The following is a 26,018-nucleotide window of genomic DNA, read 5'->3' on the forward strand; positions in this document are numbered from 1 at the left end:
ATGGCATGTCTCCTGAAATAGCTGACCTTTAAAATAAAGCTAGCCGAAGACAGAAGCAGGTAGGAGAAGGAAGAGAAACCGTAAGATTTGAAAAGTGAGTATTTAAGCAATATATTATTTCAACAGAATGTTCAAAAATTCAGTATATAACATATATACACATATGGACAAATCTCTAAGAGTACAACATTGGTAGAAGCCATTTTCAAAAGTGACACAACTTTCTTATAGTAGCTGGATGTGTAAAAGCATTTATGAAGTTAAGACTCCAAGCTTGTTCCCCCAGAATAGGACTTGCTTATTTCCCCCCCATGCAATCATGTATGTAGGCAAGTGACCACATAAAGAAGTACTTAGAGCTAACTGGATAGTATATGGCAACAGATGGCGATCATTTCTGGCTTATCACAAAAATCACTGTGGTTCACTCTGGGTACTGTCTGCTTTACGCTAATGTTTCAGCATACAGTCATACTCAATCCTGAAGCAAAAATAAACAGGGCTTCATGTATGAATTGGACCCGAGACATGGGATGGAGAAAATGATTAGCATCCCTTCAGTCTAGCATTGAAGCTCCTCTTCTGTTTCTGGGAGTCGAGTGCTGACAGCGGAACTCTGAGCACTGGCATGGGCAGCAGAATTGAGAACCTCCTCAAAACTTCCTCCGGTATGGCTCGCACCTCCAACTTTTGTCTGAAAGGAATGAGCAAGGGCAGTCAGTAACATTCTGCTAAACAATTTGCCTCAATTTTCTTTCTCATTCTCAAGCCAAATAAACGCTTAGGACTATTATAACTCAAGGGGCTCTATAACCTCAGTTGCAAAGAATGTTAATTCCATGTTGTCTTTTGTTTCCTCAGCTCTCAAGGTAGCAGATTATAACTATAGTGTTAACTAAAGGCAAGGGTGGTAATGAATGTTTAAAATGGTTCCCTTTGTATTAGATGCTAAGATGTCAGTGCCAGATTGAGAATAATGTATTGATATGTACTGACTTCCACAAAAAAGGTAAGAGGCAAGCTTAAAATAAAATGTTGAATATGAAACAGCAGCAATTTGCCCAAGGTTAACTTCCAAATATACATTCTGTTCTGTGTAATTTGACTCAACCCATAATAAATCTATATTGTTCTTTACATGTGGGAAATCGCTCAGTTTATAACTAAATGCCATGCCAGTTTGGAATTCAGCTGGTTATCAGTAACATGGGAGAAGACAGCAAAGCTAGTTGGTTAGGTGCACAGATAAAATAAAAGTTAGTATATGACGCTGTGGTGCTTTGCACTATTAAGTATTTGATTCTGATAAAGGCCAGATGAACTCTTGACAGCTTGGCAAGTTGTATTGAAAAAGCAAGGGATTTCAGAGCATGAACTTAGTGCAGTCCATCTTGCCTTTAGGCACAAGTGCTAGCGGTGATCAAGCTGGCATTTTTTTTTTAATTCTCTTAGGCTGTATCTGCACCATATTTGTCACATTTAATCAGATTTAATCTTGTCCCCCTATCTCCCAGATGACATTTCATGATCACAGACACTTACTCTTAAATATGTTTAACTTCTCAACTCAGGCCAGTATCTTTTATAAGCCTGGTTAATTTTTAAAAGTTATTTTGTTTAAAATAATCTTTTCAATTAGGAAAAATCTTTATTTTTAGTAAGCATAAAATGTGGGTTATTAGCAAATGGCGGTTGCTGTGGAAATTCCTTCATCTTCCTTGGTGGTCTTATCATTGTTTGGTTTTACACCTTTTTACAGATAAATAATCACAACTGACAAAGAACAAACATGCACTACCAAGCTAATGCTTATATTATATGTGAACAAACTATTTTGAGAAGTGTGGGAGGCCTAAATATATATACTCATAGAAATTAGCCTTGACTGATAAACATGAGCCCAAACAGGAAAGTCTTAGTGCTTCTGGAATGAGTTTTGGCTTGACCCTTCAGGAGAAGAGGGCTTCACAATGTGACACAGCTACCAATGATAGGTTTTGACCGTGTTGCCGTGGTACAATCATGAAGCTGCTCTACTGATCTTAAAGCTCATGATGGAACAAAGAATAGGAAGTTATTTCTCAGGTACACAGGGCTTAAAGGGAACACTGGTTTCTGCTGCACTGATGATGTACAAATGTGCACAGAAAATTCCCTGGAAGTGTAGGAACAATCACGGGTTCATTTTAGGATAAGGTTTGGACTACTCTGGCTTCAGTTATTTTCAGTGACACACCACAAAAATTAGCTAGTCTGGTCATAACACTTCCCTCAATTCTAATCCATACCTTAAGGCTTGTGACAGTGGTCTCAACCTTTTCTTCAAAGGATTTGAATGTAGGAGAATTCCTAGGATAAGGTATAACAAAGAATAACATTATAGTCTTACACTTGTCCTTAAATGCTGCTGGATGCTTGCAGGATTGGGTTCTGATAACAATGGCTTGTCACACCATCTCTGGCTTCTAATTACCACCAAGCTAAGAGTCAAACCAGCTGCGACATTATTTGGTCATGTGTGTGTTTAACGGATAGCCAGTGTGTGGATACCCGAGCCATATTGGGATCACAGTTTAAGCTTCAAGTCTTAGGTCATGCTATGATCCAATGGAAATCAGGCACAAGAAGGCTTGATCCTGAATAGGATGCGTTGGGGGGAAAGGGTTAAAGCAACCCATGGTCTTAATCTAGTCAAAAAACAGCCAGCATGGGAGGCCTTAAACAGCCACCATACAAGGCCATGTGACATTTGGCCCTAAGGAGGTGTTTCTTAAAACTACAGGCATGTGGCAATGGATCATATGCCCTTCATATTACTTCACATTAACTAATGTGACACCTGTTTACCTTTCTGATGAGCTACAAAGTCCTTTCTATGACAGGGCTTTCTAGGGAGCACAACAATTACTCCAACTTGCCTCCCAGCCAAGGAGAAAGGACTCTGGTTAGGAAGGAGAAGGTAGACATGGCCCTCCATTTCCTACCATCCAAGCAAAGTGGCCCATAGCCATAACTGTCTGTCAGCTGGGGCAATTCACAAATGAAAACAGTGGCAAAGCTTATTTGAAAATATATTTCAGTGAAATCTATGAGAATGTGGATTGGGAATCTGACTACTCACACGTGAACAACAGAGAATGGCCAATGGTGCCACATTTGAATTTCCTACTGATCCCAAAGGGTTACGACAATTTAAAATTCAGTACTAAAAACAAATTACTGTCATAGTCATAGTGTGAAGCCTGAAAACACACATTCAAAGGTCAGGATAAGAAGGTGATGTGGAACTTTTACCTCATAGCAGGCATACTTATGGAATGGCGAATAGAGTAACTGCAATTGAAAAACATGGAAGAGAGAAAACATAAAACTTTATAAAATGACAAATACAAATAAAATCACAATTGCTGGCTAATTTAGTTTTTAAGTAAGAATTTCTGGCACTCTTACATCCTGGAAAAAAGCAATCCTGAAACTTACTAGGGGAAACTTAGGGGTCTTAGGGCGGTTCACAGATCAAACTTTGGGATTCAAACAATTGATGAAATTAATTATTGTTCTATGATAATGCCCACTCTCAGAGAAACAATCAAAAAACAATTTTACTGAATGTTTAGTCCTTATGTTTCAATCTTGAGTGGTGAAGGGAGGATTGTTGTTCGTAGAAATGCATTTTGAAAGCCTCCATTATGGGAAATTTGGTCTAATCTAATCAGGAGCGCATTAACAACATTCTGAATTCTATCCAAGGTTTTCTTCAGGATCTTCAGCAATTTCTTCACTGCCTAATTAAACTATAAAATCAAGATGTCCCAGTTGAAATAATTCAAGTTTCTAATCTTGGACCACAAATGGAGAAAATCATGCTGTGTCCTTTTCCATAAAACAGACTATGCCAAATGCAGCAGCAACATGCATTTATCTTACCCAAGTGAATGTGACCTGGAACAGCAGCATAAGGAAAAAATTAAGAAGAGTTAAGCACTGGTATAATTACAGATCTCACCCCCACCCCCAAAATCCTGAACATGGAACACATTTTAAATGTTTAAATTTAGCTAAGTTGCTAACTGTTCGTGCTCTCTTTGGAAACCTGTGAAGTTTGTAAATGTTGAGCTTGCTTCCACAACAAGTCACCAGCTGCAATTTCAAATTGGTTTGAAGATAAGCACATAATCCAGTTTGAAAACTAGCCCACCAAAGAGCTGTGTCAATTAAGCATGAGATTCTAAGCAATCTGTGTTTGTCACTGAAGCCTTCGTTTCAGGCACAATGGCATTCAGGCAGAACAACATAACATGAATAGCCCTGACTCACGACTGCCTTAAGAGAACTGGATAGAACATCTATGTATTATCCATTAAAACTAAATTAATACCAAAAGAAGAGTGGTCAGAAGGCCAGATAATGATAATTTCTTTTTAAATAAATAACGCAAGTGGGAAGAGGGAGTAGAAGCTTCAAATAATTACAACCCCTGGACTTCTGCGTTTCAGCTCTATCAAATCAATTGCAACAGATGCAACTTAATGGTAGTGGGACCAGTTACTTGCAGCTGATAAAATCGGATTACAGAGCAAAATTAAACACAAGGGTCAGTTAGAAACACTGGGAATTGTTTATTGTATGAAGAGCAATTGATCAAGTACTGCTGCTGTGAAACAGATAAGAGAATCTCTTTTTTTGTAAATAATTTTTTATTAATTTTCAATAAAATCCTCCAATTAAGGTAAGAGAATCTCAAGCAAACTCCATTCTAATGAACGGAAGTTCAGTAGCAGCCCCTGGTAGACCACAAGACTGGCAAATGTAATACAACTGAATGTGCTAACTGGAGAAACACAACCCAAAAGTCAAAACCTTGCTAATTTAAATTAGATCAACTGAATTCTCTGATCATGCAAGCTTGGTTAAGTCCTGAACTTGCTACGTAAATATCGTGCCATAAAATCTTGTAAATTGTCTTCCACTTTTACTGTTGATTTTTTATATGTCACTAAAAAGCATATTCCTTTTCTAGACTACAACTTTATAGAGCTGTTCTCTTGATACCTTTATTCAGTACTGTAATGAAACAGAGAGACATGGAAGGTACAGATGACATTTGGCAAGTGGCAGCTTACCATGGCGAGCATAAAACTGGTTGGTCTTCATTAACCTGTCTAGTGATTAGAATTCTACCACACATCAGGGGCATTGTAAAATATAAACTATAACCACCCAATGAATTCTGCACTCCCATTTTTCAGCTGTAGTGGGAACTACACATGCAAAGAGGGACTGTGTAACTCCCAGTGCTGGAGCTCTGCATCTAGCACTCATAGTTGTATATGCTATTCCAGATACTGATTTTATAAAATTCTAGATACGGATTATTGCGAAGAGAAGGCGGCTGTTTTGGTTTTAATAATATATGTACTTCCTGAGCATTCAGATCTATGAGTTGCCATGTCCCAGGCCTGATTAGCACTCTTCATCAGGTTTTATAACAAGATGCTCCAATGGATGAAGACCCCAGCCTGAGGGCTTGGCATGAAATAAAATGTACACCCTGTATAATTCACATACACATAACTGCAATTCTGTGCACATTTGTTTGGCAGTAAGCCCCACTGAACTGAGTTAACATGCAGAGCACTGCACTACAGAATATTAAGCAATTGTTTGCTTCTACATTTTAAATACTACAGATAGTATTTAGCACCTCTTTTTACTTCAAATATTAGTGAGCAATTATCTCAATGTTTGTACGTGTGGCACAGCCCAAACTTAAAGGCGCAGCATTGCTCTGTAGGACCACAACATCTAAACACTTAACGAAGTTAAGAAAGTTAAGAAACACTAATCAATTCAACATAATAAAAAATATGTAGCTTCTGCCCTGAATTTATCTTTTAATTCCCAGGCTGATAACCAAGCTGCAATCAGCCCTCCAGCTTCCCTGCAGAATGAGGCTGGCACACAAATTCCTTCCAAACTACTGTGGATATTTCCCTTACAGGAAACAGAAAATAATCCCCTTTAAAAAGCAAGTGTTATGCCTAAATCAGTAACTGTTACTGTCAAGAAGCTCTTCAGTGATCAAGCAACCTATTAATGCAGTATGCTTAGACAATACAACATTTCTGATCTAGCCCTGTTTGCAATTTCTTCCTATTTTATTACTTATTTCAAACATGAAATAAGCATTTTAAACTATTCGTACAAGAGAAAAATGATTCATATAAAAATGTTACACTCTAGCTTTTAGTCTATAGGGAAAAATAAATATCCTAATGTCACATTCCTGGGTTTTTTGCTTATGTGCATGGGTGTGTGTTTGTGGTGGTATTGAATAGACAAAAGATTCTCTGTAGTACCTACCAAGTACCAAAGATTTGTGCTAACCAAAGTAAAACTTAAAATGACATGGAAGCAAAGGGTAGTTCGTCAATGTACACACTGTGTACAAACAGCATCTCAGCATCTTATTCACTCATTATTTATATGGCACCATCAGTATGCATTATTATGCATTACAGCAGTATTCTTCAACCTTGGGTCCTCAAATGAGTTTGGACTACAACTCCCATCATCTCCGACCATGGGCTAAGCTGGTCTATTGGGGATGATGGGAGTAAGTCCAATAACATCTAGGGACCCTATGTCGAAGAAGAGTATACACAGATAAATTATCTACACCCCAAAGAGCAAGCAGTCAGAAGAGAAAGGAGGAAAAGAGGACAAGGCTAGGACAAGGACAGCAAGGGACAACACAAGCAAATGTAGTTCATAACTGGTTTTTCTTCAGTTGAGGATGAAGGTGTTAGAAATGGCAGCACACTATTCAATTAAATAGAAGACTCAGTCACTTGCACCTGTAATTACAGAAACCCTAGGAACGCTCTCCAAAATCCTTTAAAGTCACAATGAGGCTTTCCAGTGAAGTCAGTGAAAAGAGGCCAAACTAGATGTAACTTAAATCGGGATTAGAATTTGCTATTTTTTCTTTTCTTAGCTAATGACCCCAAGGCATTCAGAAGATTGGTGGTTCTGTGGAAGAATGTGTTTAACCTTTTATCCTGTACCCTCCTACCCTCTTTCCCAATGTAAATTCCTCTATACCACAAATTTGCTGTTAGTTCCAGCAAGTGAGGAAGCAGACACAGTTGCCTTGCTTCCCTGAAAGCAGGGAGATCCTTGCTACCCTACAAAGGGAATAATCAGCAATTGCTTCTTCCTCCAGAAGATTACATTTTGGGAATGAATACTTTGAATCTCTGAACTAATCTACCTTTCCTTGTGTAGAGCATTCTGTTGAGTCAATGAAGGGAGATACGGATGGTTTGACAAAAGTCTTTATTAACGTTCCTTGGGAAATGGATAGAACAGTAAAGTTGATTTATTTGTGTTTCAAGAATAGCTTCGAGGCATGCTTCACTCTTCAAAACAATTAGGGGGATGCAGTTGATGTATTTTATGGCATTATTTAGAAGATGGAATTCCAACATGTAATCTCCCTGGTTTCTCTGGTAATGTGCCAGGATTTAAATCAGGAATACAGCTTAATAAGCTATCATTTAGGTCCTTTGTGATAAACAGGAAAAAGTCGCCTTAGCCAGGATTCAATGTAAATCTTGCAATGCTGGGAATTAAAGAACTGTGGGAGGGTGGGATTTAATTTTCTCCCAGAAATTAAATCAAAACGTCTGTACCTCATATCTCCAAACTTCTTGCTGATGACTGTTCCGACATTGCTGAAAGCTGCTGTTGCCTTTTGACCTGCTTGACTCAGAGTCTCTTGTGTCTTCTTGTATCTAAGAATTAACAGTTATTACAGTGTAAGCAAGTACCCTTTAAGTTCAAGGCATTTGCTTCTCATACTGTTCAAATCAGAAATCCATTAGAACTGTGACTGCTGTACATTAAAACTCATTTGCAGGAACAGCACAAGAGAAGGGGGTGGTTTTAAAATAGCTTACCAAATGCTAATATTCATATATGGCAGTTAACTGTATTTTATATGGCCCAAACACAAACTACTTTACCCATAGCAGAGAAATTGGTAGAAATAAAATAATAATGATGTCAGGATGTACCCAGAATTGCCAGGGAATATACACCAGGAAAAGACAAGTGTCCAACATTAAAAGTACTTTGCTGCATATTTCTCTCTAAAGTTTGTTCCTATTATAGTTAATACATTTTTATACTGTAAGCCACCCTGGGACCTTATGGTAAAGGGCAGGCAATAAATAATAATCATAATCGCTGCTACTACTACTATTAAACCTGTATGTGAAGAAGCATTCAAAATATTTTTACCCTTCCACAGTCTGATGAGCAAGAATGTTGAGAAAAATTCTACTACTGCATTTTGCATAATATTTAGGATGGCTCCAAGATACACAAAACAGAAGTGAACAGCAAGGTGCATAACTGGGACAGAGTCCTTGGTCACCAAATTTCATGTTTTTTCTTCCTGCTTAGAACTGCAAAGCACACCAGCACAGGCATTGTCAAGCCAATGGCAGACCACCAGTGCTGGCTGGTGGGAGGCATTGAGCCTGATGGATCACAAGTTGTGCAGAGTGTTGGAATTTTGATCAAGGAAACCCAGTTCAAATCCTCACAAAGCCATTACACTCAATGGATGGTCACTGGTAAACTGCTATCTCACAGCCTTACCTACTTCAGAGTTGCAGGGATAAAATGTACCAGAGCTTTTTGGAGGAAGGTGGGGACACAACTGTAATATGTAGGCAAATAATGATAAGCCATTTCAGTAATTTTGCAACACTGCAATTATTATTCTAGGGTTCCTTGATAGTGTCTAGACCACAGGTGCATATCCAAAATGGTTTTGCTGCTTCTAACAGTCAGATAATGCAAAGAATGCTTCAACCACAATCCTCTTAAATATGCGCATGGCTGATTTACGCAACATGCTTTGACTTGCTATGCTTGCATTCTTCATCAGGGTTGCTAAGCTTTTTAAAATTCAGAGGCTACCTATTCAGCTACTAATCTATTTGCTGAGTGTGCATTTTCACAGTTCACCTTCTCTTCTGCCTGGAGATATATATTTAAGGTACTAGCCTTTAAAAAATGCCATTAATAATATATTGTTCATATTTTCATTACTACTACGAAATAATAAATAAATAGAATGGCATTCAAAAAATAACTATTCAGATTTGTACATGCAGCTGGTACAACCATCACAGTAGAAGCCAATGAAAAAACGTTACTGCTTATTTTCTTTAAGCCAGTTCAGGATTTTTTTCTATTGTTAGAATGAAGATGACTGCAACTAAAGTTCTCTCTCTGTTGAGTTCTTTTCTTTGTGCAAAATAGTCAGCTGAATTTTATTCAGGTTAGATGCAATGAAATCAATGGACATAATTGTGTTCTTTAATTCCAATGGGTCCACACTGCATAAAACTTAGTCGAATGCTGTACCATGCATAGTTTCCATCCTTGGAAGGGCTCCAGTGTGCTGTGACCAATATATATGTCTGTTGTGAATAGAAAGAATGCCAGCTCCATCATGTCAGCAGTGACCATCATTAACGCTGGATTTATGGTAGCATGGGCAGTACCTCTGCATAGAGCACCCAACTGAGGAGACACTAATTGTTATAGTAACAACAACAACGTCATTTATGTGGTGTGTGTGTGTGCACCAAATTTTGTCCTCCTTCAGGGTGCCATATTAGCAAAGTCTGCCCCTGCCATCATCCACACAAAGTAGCTCAACAACAATGGCCACCATGTTAACATGGTGGTGTCCTACTGTTTACATGCTGCTACTGCAGTTATTTTAGAAAAGAGCCACTTCCACTTGTCGTAAGCATACAAAGCATGGTGGCTGCAGAGTCCATTGCACATCAGGATACCTTCACACAGCCCACTTCTCTGTGTTGACTGCAAAAAAAAAGGCATCTGAACCATTCATAAAAAAGCAAAGGAAGTCAGGTGGCAAGAAAATAAAAATCATGTATGCTACCAGTAGAATAAAGCATGCAAAGTGACCCCTTGAAGGTGCATTTAAATAGAGTTCAAATTACTGGAGACAGCAATGGCAATAACAAAATGGCTTTTGACTAAATGTACTGAATTATTTGCCACGTGTGTATTCCATATCATCTCCAAAGAGTTCAGGGTGGCACATTAACTGGCTTTCAGTTGTATCTTCAGCAAGGATGGGGACAAAGGCAATGCAGTGAGCTTCAAAGCCCAATGGGAGTTGGAACATAGGTCACTTTAAACAAAGTCCAATACATTAGCCATTGCACCATGCTGCTTTCATAATGAGAGAAGTACAAAGGAAAAGGGTGTGCAGAAGGTTTTTACTTACGCAGTTGTAGTTTGCACATCATGCCAGCCCTTGCTGAAGTTCTGTTTCAGTTCATTCATCAGGTTGATGCCAAGCTTTTGTTTTATTTCCACAAGATGCTTCTCTTTTGCTGCCAACACTTGTCGCAAAGTTGCAATTTCATCTTCAAGCTTAATAGAATTAACAGACGAAAAGTCTGCATTATTCCTCTTCATGATAAACGTAAAATGGTTTTAGGTAAAACAATTTCTTCAAGTACAAAAATGCCATGGTATTTGAATCTTTAGACCTAATAAAGTGGCGTTAAAATAATCTCACATGTATTTCATTGCTTTTCTCATTGACCTATGGACTACCAAAATCTACAAATATAATAGAAGACAGAAATGGCCAGGCCAGAAAACAAGTTAGGAGCAATGTGTTTGCCTGCTCATTTCTGGATTTATTAGCCATAATGGCTCAAACTGAAAGTTTGTCAGGCAATGAGCTGCACAATGTCATGCACAAGGATCTGTATGTACATATGTACTGAACAGATGGTTAGGAAGTAATTTGTGCCTTTAAGGAGAGGCAGTGTATGTAAAATAAAAATGGCTCCCATCAGTATAACCCAGAAGAGACAGAAAAAGCACCCTAGTTAAAAAACATGCTGGCAAAGAGAAAGCTATTTTCTTTGTGTCATTATAATACAGTGGTGCCCCGCAAGACGAATGCCTCGCAAGACGGAAAACTCGCTAGATGAAAGAGTTTTCCGTTTTGGAGGTGCTTCGCAAAACGAATTTCTTATGGGCTTGCTTCGCAAGACGACAATGTCTTGCGAGTTCCTGCTGGTTTTCCCCCTCCCCCCCTTTTTCTAAGCCGCTAAGCCGCTTATCAGCTGATCCGATCAGCAGAAAAGCCGCTAAAAGCCGCTAATAGCGCTAATTCGCTAATCCGTCAATGGGCTTGCTTCGCAAGAGGAAAAACCGCTAGACGAAGAGAATCACAGAACGGATTCATTTCGTCTTGCGAGGCACCACTGTAAAACCAATTAAGTTAAATATAGCCTTACATTTCATCTGATTATGTAAAGCAGAATAGTCAGGTTGTAAATTGGGAGGAGTACAACACAGATGGGCTTGGGTGGGTACAACAGTCACTTCACGTTGTTTTTACTGGACTTGGAAAAACTGATTAGTCCCAGTTTAAAGAAATAAACATCTTCAGCTACTTTTCTATTATTGAAAATGTCTCATTAAATGAAACATTGCGGTGGATTATACAACGTTTAGTTTCATTTTCAAATTGTAATTCTCCAAGGTAGTCTCTTCAGAGACATATTTATCTTATGATGTGAAAAATATTAATTCCATACACAGATAGGCCTTTCTGGACTGGGCTATTTTTAACAGAATTAAGATGAGCAACTTTGCTGTCATTTGGGCATTAAGTGCAATTTATACATATGAATATTAAGTTGCAGAACCTACGTTTTCATGGAGAACTAACTGCACAGAAGGTATCAGCTATATACACAGCAATAAGTTATAAATTATCTCCCCTCAGAAGCTACTACATTTTGAATTATATGAATTATATGTTGAATTATATGTTCCTTAACATCCATGAAAATCTTCATATTCACTGTACACTTTGTGGATTATTCAAGAAACAATACAATTGGGAAAATGTAGTTGGGAACTGCAATACAATTGGGAAGTGGGGAATCATGGCTTTGGGGAAAATCTTAAGATGGGAATGTGACAGTTCTAAGGCTTTTAAGGCAATGATACAGGGAAATATTTTCAAAGGCACTGAAAACCAGTAGGCAAACTACTCCCATTGGAAGTACAGCAGCCACTCCAAATAGAATGATTTCATTAGAGCTCCAGAAACTTAGTAAATTCTGAAAAATTCCAAGCATTTCAAAATGCAAATCCCCAATGCATTTCCTTTGAACAATGTAATTATATACCATTTGAATGCTGTGAACAATTTAGGACAGTCTTGTGATCTGAGCTGACCTAGATTCTATTAACTGCTGTGACTACAAACAATACGTATTGTGGGATGTGCCTGGAGGATGAAGGCCTTAACCTCTGCTCACATCACTGAAAAGGAAAGACTGGGGGGCAAAGACTTACAAAAGTGAAACACAAAATAATTTATGCCTGCTTTTATGACTCCAAGAGGGGTGGTGGAGACATAAAAATGAAAGAACAAATACATTATTTTCAAAGTATTACTGTATATTAATCAAAGAAACCTCATTTGTATATTTTGAACTGACGAGTTTAATGTTAATTTATTGATCACATTTATATCCAAGCTCTTTCTTCAAATAACTCGAGTGACATACGTGGAAACACGGAAACACTCCATTTTATTCTATTACACAAACTGTATGACAGAAAAAACTAATACATGAAAGTTGCCCAAAGCACTTCATGGCTGGACGGGGCACCCCAAATTTTGGCACACTATCCATTCTATTGCATTGGTTATGTTCTCAATGAATCCATATGCAAGAATGCTCCTGTTTAAGGTAAAGAACTACCTGGCTAGTTATTGCCCTGCCTCCAATTACATTTTATTAGAAAAAGTTTGAACTCTGCTCAATCCATGCAGGAACCACTTCACACATGGTAAGGCATACAGTCATGGTACTGGTAAGAAATTCATGCAATTGCTTTTATAGCAATGTGCCCAAGGAGAATTGCATGGGAAAAGATTGGCATCAGCTGTGATTTCCAAAACCAGCCCTTAGTTTAAGATGACAGATTCAGGAGACAAAGAATGTTACCTTGACAAGTTCAGCTTTTAATTCTTCTTGCTCTTCTTCAGAAATCATGTTGGTAAAATCAACATCAGTGACCATGTCTTCATCTACTTCATGTAATACTTGCCTTTCCAACAGACCTTTGAAAATAAGATGACAAGTTTCAGAGATTTTTTTTCCTAGATAGGAAATGCAAACTTGTTAAAACAAAACAAAATGCCTTATGCTTGTTCAAATCTCCTTTAAATCTTTTTTTCTGAATTAGTAAGGATCTTAACAAGGAGGGACCATCATGTAGAAGAATAGCAAATGCTTTGTGTGCAGAATGAGTCAGATTTGATAGCTAATTAACAGGTGATTAGGTTCCAGAGGTGGAAAAGACCTCTCCTTGACAATTTGGAAATCCATTGCTAGCTTCAGCACTGCTGCTGCCATTTTCAGCAAACGACTCAGCACCAAATCATAAAACAAAGCAAAAGAACAGAAGCAAAACAAACAAAAAACCCAGAGCATCCAACGTCTAAATATTTAACAACCTGAAATAATGTATATGAGATACACACACACTCAAACAGCAACAAAAACTTCAGTTTATGTCAATTGTACTGAAAAGATGTAAAATTAGGTCTGATTATCAAAATATCTTTGGGGACTTCTTTATTTGATCCACAATGACTCTTTATTCCCACTTTAGAATATGTACAAGAGAAAACAGTTATGTACATCAAATGACACATGAATGCCAAATCCCAACTTGCAGAATGTGAGAGTGCAATTGCCCTCCTGTCCCACTTGCAGGCTTCTGCTAGGCATCTGTTTGGGCACTGTAAGAACAGAATGCTGGACTAGATAGGCTCTTCTTTTGAGCCAAGTGGATTATCACACATAGCTCACGGCATGTGCACACCAGTCTTTTGTTTCCAGAAAGGCCATTTCAAGTCACAGCACAATCCATTTGCACCCTGTCCTCCACGCTCCATGGACAAGACCTAAAAGCTGCAATCTATTTTCTTTTGTACATAAAATATACTTGAATGATGTACCTAGTCTCTTAGCTTCACATGGCGTTTCCATTTACAACTTGTCATAAGAAGGAATATTCTCTTTAAACAGACCTGTGTAAACTGAACATAGAATTTGTTCTATACTCATATTCTTACTCTCCCTTCAAAATATGCTGTTAAGCAACAAGCAGCCCAGTTCCCAAATGTTGCCATCTGCGTGTATATTTATTGTCTTGACCTAACAGAAATAAGAATTTCATAAGGACACCATAGCACCAATTTAGATGTATTGGTATTCCTAATATCCATAAAATGCAGTCCTAACACACAAAATATGATTCTTTTTATCCTTGTAGCAATCTATACCTTCCGTTTCCATTTAAGATTTCTGCAATTTCACCACCTTGAAAGTAAATACAGCCACTTTTCCCTGTTGTTATTCTATCAGTACCAGCAAGCTGAAATCCATTTTCTGTCAAATGGACCAATGATCATGTCCAGCTGGAAACTGAGCCAAATATTTTTAGTTATTTGTTCCTTGTAAAAATGAACCAATAAGACAGATGAGGCCAACTGATTCACCCCTACAAATAAATAATCTCTAGACATTCCTATATAAACCCTCGAAAACTGCAGATGACACTTGTTCAAACCCAATGAAGGTGTATTATTATTATTCTTCTTTGTGTACTGCCCTTCATCCATAGATCTTAGGGCAGTTCACAACATAAAAATGCAAGATAAAACATACGGAATACATAATAAAAACAAAAAACCAATTATCGCCTTCCCACAAATACATTTAAAAGACCACAGAATGCAAATTAGTCAAAGGCCTGGTTATAGAGAAACATTTTTGCCTGGCACCAAAATATATGCAACGAAGACACCAGATAAGCCTCCTTGGGGGCATTTCACAAATGGGGAGCTACTGCGGAAAACACTCATTCTCATGTTGCACCCCCGGATCTCTCGTAGGAGAGGTACACGAGGAAGGGCATCAGATGATGATCACAGGGTCCAAATCAATTCATATGATGAAAGACAGTCCTTGAGGTATTGTGGCCCTGAGTCATTTAGGGCTTTATAGGTCAAAACCAGCACTTTGAACTGGGCCCAGAAACTAATTGACAGCCAGTGCAGTCAGGTCAGGATCGGTGAAACCGTCTTGCCCCGATGAGCAACCTGGCCACCAAATTCTGCACCAGCTGAAGTTTCCGAACTGGCTTCAAAGGGAGCCCCAAGCACAGTGCATTACGGCAATCTAACCTAGAGGTTACCAGAGCCTAGATGACAGAAGTTATGCTGTCCCTGTCCAGATATGAGCACAGCTGATGGAAGGCCATGGAGCCTCAAGTGACAACAAAGGATCCAGAAGTACTCCCAAGCTAAGTATTGGCTTCTTCAGAGGAAGCTGTCCCATCAAGAACAACACTCTGGATATACCCTTAATAGCTCCCAGAAATCAAATGAGCCATAATACAGTATTCCCCGAATTTGAAAAGTCTTCTTTTATGAAGTCGTCTTTTGTCCCCCAAATCCCCAGAATTGTCTTCAGTATAACATAAATATGCTTCTCTGCAGCTTTATACCAAGGCAGCTCTTCTGTTGCTCAGTTTCAGAAAACTTAATAATAAAAGGCATCCATATGTCACAGTGCAAACCTTTCTAACCTTCCTCTTGCAAGCAACAGATCAGAATACTATTCAAGCATTCTTTGAAATGCATGACATTATGCCTAAATAGCTTTTTATGCAGCTATTTATTTCATAATGATTAGATTCCAGTAGGAAGTACAATATGTAAATGGATGGCAAACAGGAAGCACTTAGTACAAAACACTACATTCATTTCACACTTACTAAGACATATGGTATTTACTGGAATCTATTGCTCACCTTTTTTGGCCAAATTATGTTGTGAAAATTAAGGTGCACATTAGATTCGATGGCAAATTTACATTCGCCAGCAAATACATTTTTTGGTTTCAAGGTTCTGAAAATTGAGGTGTGCGTTAGATTTGATGGCGCATTAGACTCGAGTAAATACAGTATTTCTAGGATCTAGGACTGGCAACATGTTTCAAAGCCTAGATGCTAGGCCCAGATATCTATGCACCTGATCAATTGAGGGCTCAAGATTTTTCAAGTTCTACTGTTATGATATTGCTTCATTAATGTATTTTAATACAATGATGACATATGGATAACCAAATTGTCACTTCTCAAAGCCAGCCACTTTCAGTCCGGCTGCCACTAGCCTTTCCCCCACTCCACACATCCACTTTTAAGACATAGAGCCACCAGGAAACCTGAACAGAAATTCAAAAGGGGTGGAGTTGAAATCAGCACACCCAAGTCACTTGAACTATTCATTTCTATTGTACTAAACTGATCAGCACTGTGACTGCGTCAATAGCCTAGACCAGGGGTCTGCAACCTTTAAGACAAAAAGAGCCACTTGGACCCGTTTTCGAAGAAGAAAAAAATGGGAGCCGCAAAACCATTGCGACATTTAAAACAAATATATCTCCGGAGCCGCGATCTGACAGCGGGCGCGAAGGTGACGTCGGGATGGTGCGTGACTAATGCACGCACCGCCCCCATGCGACGTCACAGCCAGTACAGCGCCCACCACAGTGGGGAGTGTCGGGGCGCACAATGCGCCTCCTCCCCTCGCTAGTATCCGCCCCGGAGCCGCAGCAAAGGTGTAAAAGAGCCACATGCGGCTCCGGAGCCGCGGGTTGCAGACCCCTGGCCTAGACCCTCTAGATCCGCTGCAGTGTTGATTCTAAAGAACATACATGCCACAGAAGGAAAGGAGATGCCTGGACTGAGTATAACAGATCATCATCAACATCATCCCTATGATGACAACAAAACTCCTTCTAAAGCTGACAACACTGTGAGGGGCAAAATAGAATCAATACCCTTGCAGATCACAGCAGATAGTGCCACAGTACTTCTAAAGCCAACATGGCTCCCATCTGGTGGAATGGATCTCTGAGTGGCACAAACCTTCTAAAAGGGTATCAGTACAGTTACAGCATTGTTTCAATGGTGCTGCTAATATTCCCCTTAACAGATGACCATATTCTAAATGGCACAAGACTTCAATCCTTTTAAATACCTTGGAGTATGACAACAGAGTTTACCCATCACCGTGACAATGTAATGGGGGGGGGGGGAAATCTCTCCAGAGCTCCAAAAATGCCAGCAAGAAAACCTGTCTAGGTTTGAAACAATATGTCAAGCACAAGTACTGTGCTGCCACTTTTCATTATCCAGTATTTTCAAGCCCATAAATAATTCTGTGCCTCCCAATAATCATGCCTGCACCAGCTACAACTTGCAAGACCTCATACTTGATCCCAATCTGAAGAAACTCAATTCATACCACCACATGTCAGTCTTTCTATCTGGACTATTTGGGAAGGTAAACGAAGCAACGAAACAGGCAGGCTCTTCCTTTCTCAGCGGCAAGCTAACTTTTGGAGAGTGTAGAGATGTAGAAAAGATCCTCCTATCCCCCCTTAATCACATATACTGGAAAATAAGCAAGTGGAACAGATTCCTTCTTTGGTATGCCTTTTTGCAAACCACCATCATAACTGGAAGATGTGATAAGCAAAAATAGAAAATAAATTTCAGTGAATCAGCCTTGGAAACACCAATGAGAGTGCAAGCCCACCTCCCAGGAAAAGAAATTGCACATGTGTGGAATCAGTGATTTATGGATTGTGACCCTCCTGATTACAGAAAACTGTTTGCTAGGAAATCCTTTATCTTTGAACTTATTTCTTGCTTTCCTGTTTAGTTGTAACTGAGGGGAAAAGGACTGCCATCCAGCCTTTTACCTTGACATTTGTATTCTGTTCTTCTCCAAAGAGTTCAAGTTTGCATAGATCTAAGGTAATTTTTATCTTCACACCAACCCTGTGAGAAAGGTGTGGCTGAGTGCATATTTAGCCCTAGGATTTCGACAGCTAAGCACCACACTGGCTTTCAACTCACATTAACTCATATTACTTTAGATTGATGAAACTATGGAAAGATATTTGCACAATCAATTAGTTACGCTAGAAATTTCCTTCTCTTGAATGTAGTCATAAAAAACAACAACTGGTCCAATGATCTTAACTGGTGCTTACAGGCATTGCCCAACTATGTCACAAACATAAAGGATTTTAATAGACATGTTGTATATATTTTAGAAAATACAGTGAGAAGTTCTGGGGTGCATGGGGTAGCTCAATTAGAGACATACTGTAAAATGTCAGGTTCAAATTATCCATGAAGTACAGCACATGCTGACCCAGCTAACATATGTTTCTCTGTTGCTGCCTGATCTACATTTCTATTTCTCTCCATCACATGTACAACCTTCTTTATCATCAGCTTGTGTACCTAATTAATTCAGACCTTATGACAACTTAAATGGCACATCAAGTGCATTCAAAAGAAACAACACAGAAAGAAACTTTGGAAATTACAGGAGTTCTCTGCTTCCTCCCAAACAGCTGCTTGATTATGGGTAGTTGCCAAATGCTCTCACATTTGCTTAATTATTTTAGTTAAAATGCCACCCTTCAGCAATATGTACTCAAGCCAACTGAACAATATCATTTCTTTACAGGCAGTGCATAGACTTATTATACTTCTTTCCTGCTGCTTAAACTAATATTTGAAGTCAATAGTTCTTTAAAAGCAAATTGCCATAGCTTTGTTGATTAACTGCTAGAGTGGTGTTGCGCAAATTGGGGGAAGTAATGCTACTGAAAATATTCTATTTCAGGACAACGCCATTAATCCAGGGCCCTGAATGATACAGAGGTTCTAGTCTGAACAATGGTTCCATTAGGCCTAGAGATGTTAACTGTACCGTAGTTAACAGACGTTAAGAGGAACAGATGAACTTAGAAAGGAATACTGGACTCATTGTCATAATTCACACTTTTTCAGAGATTGAGGACACTTTGCATTAGGCTGCTTCTGCTCTCACTTCTAGGATAGGGCCAATAAAATGTTAGCAAATGTGACATTCTCCTTGACAGTGGAAGAACTCTTACCCAAACCCACAGATGAGAGGAAACATGAAAGTTACCGGTATTTATAAAACACAGGTACTGGAATCTTCACATCAACTCTATAAAAAGAGGAAAGAAAGGCCGATGGCAGAGAATGACAATCTTTATGATTCTCAATAAAGTAAAACAATTTTCTCCTTTTGGATTTGTCAAAACACTTGTTCAATTCTTGTCCTTTCCCTTTTTGGTTGCAGGGTTAACTGGCATTCCTAATACTTATCCAGTGTGCTTGATTCATATTTTGTGGTTTTGCTATTCTATATTGTTTTGGTTGAGTTATTGTGTTTTATTATACCTTTTTATATACCGTATTTTTCGCTCTATAAAACGCACCAGACCATAAGACGAACCTAGTTTTTGGAGGAGGAAAACAAGAAAAAAAATATTCTGAATCTCAGAAGCCAGAACAGCAAGAGGGATTGCTGCGCAGCAAAAGCACCGATCCCTCTTGCTGTTCTGGCTTCTGGGATAGCTGCGCAGCCTGCATTCGCTCCATAAGACGCACACACATTTCCCCTTACTTTTTAGGAGGGAAAAAGTGAGTCTTATAGAGCACAAAATACGGTAATTCTTTTGTATTAGGAAGTGCTGTTTGTTAATACTTATTGTTGAGCGACTTTGAGCTGAACTTGGCCGTTGGAAAAGCAGCATACAAATATTAACAACCATTACAATTAACTCTACTCTAAAAATTAAAAAAGAGCAGCAAGTCATAGACTACCCTGTCAACCAAGGGAAAAGTAAGCTCTCCAAGTTGAGAAAGGGAATGGAGATAGAGGGAAAGCTCCAGCTAAAACCTTACTACTTGATAAATGAGACTCACAAAGTGCTTTAAATATAAGCTGCATAACAACAAATACAAGAAAGCAAGTATCTAAACCCTCAAGGTTTTGTCCTACATTTGCTGGCATATCAGAATACCTGGGAAATATTTCTATTCTCTATGTTATAGAAAATGTGGAACAAAGAACAAAACTCTTGGTTCAAACTGATTTTTAATTAAAGTATATGCTGACATAATTAATAATGCACAAGGTGGTTCAACATTTCTTCCGCAAAATGACTGTTTGATTTGGGACAATCAAATTTTGGCTGAATAAACTAGGAAGTGCCCAAGCCGCATGCACCCGCACCACTTCACTCTGCATGCTCCTTTATCCTTCACTTCTTTTTTCATGCAAGTGACAAAATAAACTTGCAAGTACCAATTAAACAGAGCTTCCTGTTCATGTCCAAACTGTGAACTACAATTAACAGCTTCCAAACAAGCCTTAAAGTTGGCTTCTGATTTTAGCTTGTTTGGATGCAATTAATCAGGATTTCTGGCAGGGCCGTCTTAAGCATATCCAGCCCCGTGATGCAAAGATCCCACCTGCCCCTGCCCCCCCCCCCCGTTTCCAGGAGTTGTCGACCTTTTTTTAGGAGCAGAACCCCAAAGTTGTTGACCTTTTTTAGGGAAGGTTCCCCAGAATTTTTGACTTTTTGATCATTGCAGTGGGCTGGACTAAATAAACCTTGGGTCCCTTTCAAATTTACAATTCTAAGATTTAATAAAAGGTCCTTACAGCATAATGCAGTTTAGTCCCATATGATTAAGCAATTAAAAATAAATGTGTCCGCCAACTCTGAAAATAATGCACTCAGATAAACTGGTTTGTGCAGATCTTTTTGGGTAAGATACTTCGGTCATAATAACAGGCTACATCCAGCTTAAACCTACTTAGGGCAGACCATTTGAAATTAATGTTTGGATTTTTAATTCATTTCAGTGAGTCTACTCTGAGTAGGAGTAGCATCTGAGGCAAAAATATTATACAGTAGAACCTCAGGTTGCGAACATGATCCGTGTGGGAGGCATGTTCGCAACCCACAGTGCCGCGTATGCGCGCACACGGGTCATGATTTGGCGCTTCTGCGCATGCGCAAGTGCCGAAACCCGGAAGTAACCTGTTCTGGTACTTCTGGGTTTGGCGCGGTGCACAACCTGAAAACGCGTAACCTGAAGCATCTGTAACCCGAGGTACTACTGTATAACCAACAGAAGCATTCTCGGCACTGTAAAAATATATAAGCTTACAAATTGAGCACCGGTTCTTCCCAAAGTTACACAAATGGTTAATGACCATGTTAAAAATAATCATCAGGGGATATATAGTATTTGGGGCGGGGGGGGGGGAAATGACAGTTAGTCCAGCCAAGTCAATGGAGGGAGCCTCCCTCAGACTCTAGAGTATGGCCACAGATGCAGATTGTTCTAGTTTGGGTCCAAGTACAACAGGCCTATCAAATATGACATGGTGATAACTAGGATATTTGTGAGATTGAGATATGAACGAATTCAAATTACATGCTGCAGCTCATCAGCTGTTAATATATTCCCAGTTGTCTTTTGTGGTGAAGAATTTAATTCTTCAGAATATTATTGATGAATTCCATTTGCAAAATGGGAAGCAAGCCAAAAATGGGGGGAAACGCATTATGCTGCAATCCAAGCTAGAATTATTAGACAAGCCAAGAACTGCAGTTCAAACCCTTTCATTTTGTTTAATCAGCTTCTTTAAACCACTAAACAAAGGGTTCAAGGAGCATGCCTGTTACTTGAAAATGCTTGTTCCCTGTGTGGGTACCAAACAATACACCAACCTTTTCCTCCCCTCATAACCTTTTCACAACAACAAAAAATTAAATACCCCTTTACAGGAAACACAGAATAAATAATAATATGTAGAAAGCATGTAAGCAGCACAGGCACTACATGTATTCTGGGTAATCCCTCAAAATAAGGTTTAACTGCTAAGTCATTTTGCCAACACTATAAGGGAGGTGAACAGAGAGTGCTCTGGCCTTTGATGCCCATTTAGATCTACAATTAATAATTAAATGCCACACACTGAGTAAAACTGCAGATAAGAGTGTGCTGTGCGGTCAGTCAAAAGCTTCTCCCAGGCTCACATCTGTTAAAGAGGAAAGCAAGTTATAGCACAGCATTTATACACTAATCTGACAATATTTGAGGGAAGGCTGTGCATGAAGCGATCACAGGGCAGGAATGTAGAAAATGGCTCTTTGGGCTAGGGGCTAAAGGGTTTGAACTGGTGCACGCAGTTACGGTTTTGTAGCGATCATCCGTAAGTTGCTGCCCATCTGCCACTTTTCTTACATTTGAATTCCATCTTATGGTAAAGTGTGTGTGCTTAGGCTACAATCCTATGTACATAAAACTGACTTACTACACACAGGAAGGTGCTGGGGCAACATTGTGCTTGTGTAGATGCACGTAACTGGGATTTACAATTGACAGTGGCTCTACATGCTGACCATTTCTTCAACTATACATACATCTATACACCATGTACAGATTATTGCTCAATTCATTGTACTCAGTTGAGTGCAATGGAGCTTAGACAGCAATCCTAACCAGTGAAGATATGAAGGGACAACTCTTCTGTGTAAGACAAGTTGCAACCTAACTGCATCTAGTGGGGGAGTGACAATATAATTCATTTGTTGCCTGTCTTATGAGATGAATTTCGTTACACCTGCATTTTTGATATTGTAAGTTTATTTTATGTATTTGTTGATGTATTACTTAACACCTTAGTCTCTAAGTGGTGCACAGTAACATTGAAATGACAATAAGGAAAACCAGTTAAAAACCAAAACCATAAAATGCCTGCTGAAATAAAAAAGGTCTTTCTTAGGCATTACACCAAGATCTGTGGATGAAACTCACAAATGAGTTAGGATACAGTTTGCCCTCTATACCAGCATAACTTGCACTGGAGAGTTGCCCCCTAGCCAGCAGGAACAGATATTCCAGGGTGGCAAGGCAAATCAGACCTCTTTGACCTGAGCTGGCAGGGGTATGTGTTAGAATGGCCAAAGCTATACTGATGCCCAGCCCTGCTGGGGCCCCCACTGCCTACAGAATGATGCAAGCATCACCCTGCTGGTACACATCCTTATCCTTCTGTCCACAAGCAGAGCCCAAAAATGGGGGGGGGGTGTAGGGAAGGGACAGGGCTAAGCTAGCCTGGTATCTGAGCCAGGCCTGTTGGCTGAACCAGCTGCAAGCTAGTGCAACCATCTGTCTGTCCCTCCCCTTCTGCCTAGGCTGCTGTGAGCACAGGGCGAGAGATGCCAAGGCAGCCCCACCTCCACACTGTTTTAAAGTCATTTATACTGGGTTCAGGCCAGCTGAGCTGTGGGGCAGTGGGGATTTGTCACATCCTGAACTAACCTATCCCAACTGGCCTATCTGGGAGTTAAGATTCCATCAATACTCCTAGATAAACATAGAATTGAGATGTGGAACAGAGCCCAATTTACATTCAGATCCCATTGTTCTAGGCGCATTTTGCGATGCAGTTTCTGAGTTCTGGGAGCAGTACAGTGGTACCTTGGGTTAAAAACTTAATTCATTCTGGAGGTCTGTTCTTAACCTGAAACTGTTCTTAACCTGAGGTACCACTTTAGCTAATGGGGCCTCCCGCCGCCACTGCGCAATTTCTGTTCTCACCCTGAAGCAAAGTTCTTAACCCAAGGTACTATTTATGGGTTAGCGGAGTCTGTAACCTGAAGCGTCTGTAACCCAAGGTACCACTGTACTTTAATTTCAGATTAAAGCTGCAGAGTGGAAGGAAAGTAGGACTTTTTTCTGCCACCCCAATTCCAGCTACTCTGAAGACTGGAGAAGAGACTTTCTTAAAAATATTAGGGGAAGGACTAGACCATGTGAAAAATAAACATAATATTTTAATTGCAGTTCATTCATTTCCAGCTTTGTATTCTTTTTATAAAAATGTGCACCTAGACATTCCGTTGTTGCGCCCATAATCTTAAATGGGTTTTATGCACCCATAAATGGCTTAAGGTGCCATTTAGCTCCTAGCTTTCATATCTCAGTTTCTAACACTGATTCAAATGATTAACAAAGACAAGTAATGGTGAATTTTAAAGAACACCACTTGCATTGTTCTTGAGACAAATTACTAGCATATATATTTAATCAACAAGGAGGCTCTAAAATTTTATTCCTGTGATAAGGCAGTTGGAAGAGGTTTATGCACATTTCTCCCTCAAGAAAATGAAATCAAACATTTTCAGATATGTTAATGAGATGGAAGAGTGCTTCTTTTCACTTAAAAATACAAGGTGGAGAACATTCCGCTGTGATTACTAGGCCTAGAAACAACTCAGCAGTGTGCATGCGACTGACCGAGTCATAAGAAGGGGATTATACTTTCCACTGTGAGGACAGAGGTCATTAAGAAGCAAATGCTGCATGGAAAAGCTCTAATTTTACTAGATATTCCTTTAATAGCAAACATTTTAATGCTAGCCATATCGAGCTGAAATGCATGAAATCTGCCATAAATCTGATGTGTACATAGACACAGCAAACAGAGAAAACTATTGGTTAGGAATAAGGTTTATGGAGCAGTAGATTTTTAGGCGGTATTACAACAGTATATTTGCTTTGAATTGCCAAGCTTGTTATGCAGCAATCCAAGCAAAGCCCTAGGGAGATAATACTGCAATAACCCTCATGGAAAGATGGTTTATATATCAACCAGATGATCATTAGCAAAATAAAACTTCAGAAGGTATTGTGAATGCTGTTTCATCCTCAAAGCCCATGAGAGCCTTTAATTAAACTAAATATTTATTGCTTTCACTACATTTGGAGTCAACAAAGGAACTTTCGTTCTGTGAGCGACAGGTAACCAGCTCTCCTATCCCAGGAAGAGGACAAAAAATGTTAGTGGAAAATACAAGTGTGGAGTTGTTGTTGTTGTTGTTGCTGTTTTAGTGTACAAAAAGGGGGTGTTTTAAAAACACATTACTGAAACATTATACACTAAGTGCAAGGAGGAGGAGAAAGAATGACAATAGAATTATTACTGGCTCAAGGTGGCGGCGAATGGATCTTGCTTGGAAAGTAACTGGGATGGCTGCTTAAACAATGCATGCTTACATGGGAATGTATTCTACTGAACACAATGGGACTCAACTTCAGGATTGTGCTCCACAGCTGTTACTATGCACATAACATGCAAGCATGTCACACACTAAAACACTCCAGTTATTTGGCTTATCAGATTGCACTTTATGAGAAAGAAGTGGAGTGGAGGGGGGGAGCGATTTTACTGGTTTCTCTTAAGGTTCAAAAGTGGCAGTTTGTTAAGGGACAAGAAGAGAACCGGCCATTCAAGGTGGTCAGCTGTGTTTTGATTCTCAGGAAACAGCTCCGACGGCAGCGAATCACAGCAGAGCAAGACACCTTTGCTCGAAGCACTCCAAAATGTACCTTGAGAATATATATATATATACAGCATCCATAACTCTACCGATCCACAGGAAAGAAAGAACAGTGGGCCTCACACTTTCCACAGAAAATTCATCGAATTTTGCCATGCGGGTCTCTTCAAAACTTTTTCTACCTCCTATCATGCAGAATGAGGGTGGGGTGTGGATACTAAAACATTCTCCCCCCACTCCAATATATAGATATAGATACAGTATAGATATATCACCGAGCGCGAAGCTGAGAGGGGAAAGGAGAGCGGCGTGCGCGCCTTTCCGAACCGCTTGGCCGCCGAAGGAACTGACCTTCCTCCGCCTGCGCTTCCATTTCCCCCTTCAGGGCCCTCTGGGATCCGCTTCTTCGGCTGGGGAAGAGACTCGCTCCGGCCCCTCGAGCGCTGCGCCGCTTCCCGCGCTTCGCGACTGTTGCTCCCGCTAATCGCCAGCCGCTACCGGCTCGCACTCGCTCGCCTCCCTTCCCTCTCGCTCGCGCGCGGGGAGGCGCTCCGATACAGCGCCACCTGCAGGCCCGCTTCCCGCCCGGCA

At 39.7% G+C, this 26,018-nt stretch overlaps 2 protein-coding genes across 6 annotated transcripts in view; one reads left to right on the forward strand and one right to left on the reverse strand.

Annotated features, from left to right (window-relative positions):
* Positions 1 to 23,805, forward strand: part of HDDC2 (HD domain containing 2) — a 34,533-nt gene extending 10,728 nt beyond the window's left edge. The window contains exon 6 of one of the 2 annotated variants that reach the window (XM_082216192.1): positions 23,786 to 23,805. In XM_082216192.1, the coding sequence (XP_082072318.1) occupies positions 23,786 to 23,790 (5 nt within the window). In that variant the 3' untranslated portion in view covers positions 23,791 to 23,805. Of the gene's footprint in view, positions 1 to 861; positions 1,138 to 23,785 lie in introns of those variants that run through there. The other variant, XM_082216189.1, reaches the window with a different exon arrangement.
* On the reverse strand, positions 310 to 25,944 carry TPD52L1 (TPD52 like 1). 4 transcript variants are annotated; one of them, XM_082216184.1, is made up of 8 exons: positions 25,779 to 25,944; positions 13,101 to 13,216; positions 10,340 to 10,488; positions 7,695 to 7,796; positions 3,928 to 3,942; positions 3,295 to 3,333; positions 2,289 to 2,349; positions 310 to 694 (listed from the first exon to the last, which is right to left on the reverse strand). In XM_082216184.1, exons 1-8 carry the CDS (start codon positions 25,798 to 25,800, stop codon positions 563 to 565), a joined length of 636 nt encoding a protein of 211 aa, XP_082072310.1. In that variant the 5' UTR covers positions 25,801 to 25,944; the 3' UTR covers positions 310 to 562. The 4 variants fall into 4 exon arrangements, with proteins under 4 accessions (XP_082072310.1, XP_082072312.1, XP_082072313.1 ...); XM_082216186.1 differs by having other exon boundaries at positions 25,703 to 25,803; XM_082216187.1 differs by lacking the exon at positions 25,779 to 25,944 and adding an exon at positions 19,184 to 19,206.
* Positions 25,945 to 26,018: the final 74 nt, after the last annotated feature.

This window comes from Podarcis vaucheri (assembly GCF_965113315.1).
Source record: "Podarcis vaucheri genome assembly, chromosome: 3".
In the NCBI taxonomy this organism is placed as follows: Eukaryota; Metazoa; Chordata; class Lepidosauria; order Squamata; family Lacertidae; genus Podarcis; species Podarcis vaucheri.

Bases quoted from the DNA above. Each gene is read 5' to 3' on its own strand.
- TPD52L1 (XM_082216184.1), bottom strand. From the start codon at position 25,800: ATGGAAGCGCAGGCGGAGGAAG. The intron at 13,217-25,778 runs GTCAGTTCCTTC...TTATTTTCAAAG, and splicing joins GGAAGCGCAGGCGGAGGAAG to GTCTGTTGGAAAGGCAAGTA. The intron at 2,350-3,294 runs GTAAAAGTTCCA...ACCTTATCCTAG, and splicing joins ATAAGTATGCCTGCTATGAG to GAATTCTCCTACATTCAAAT.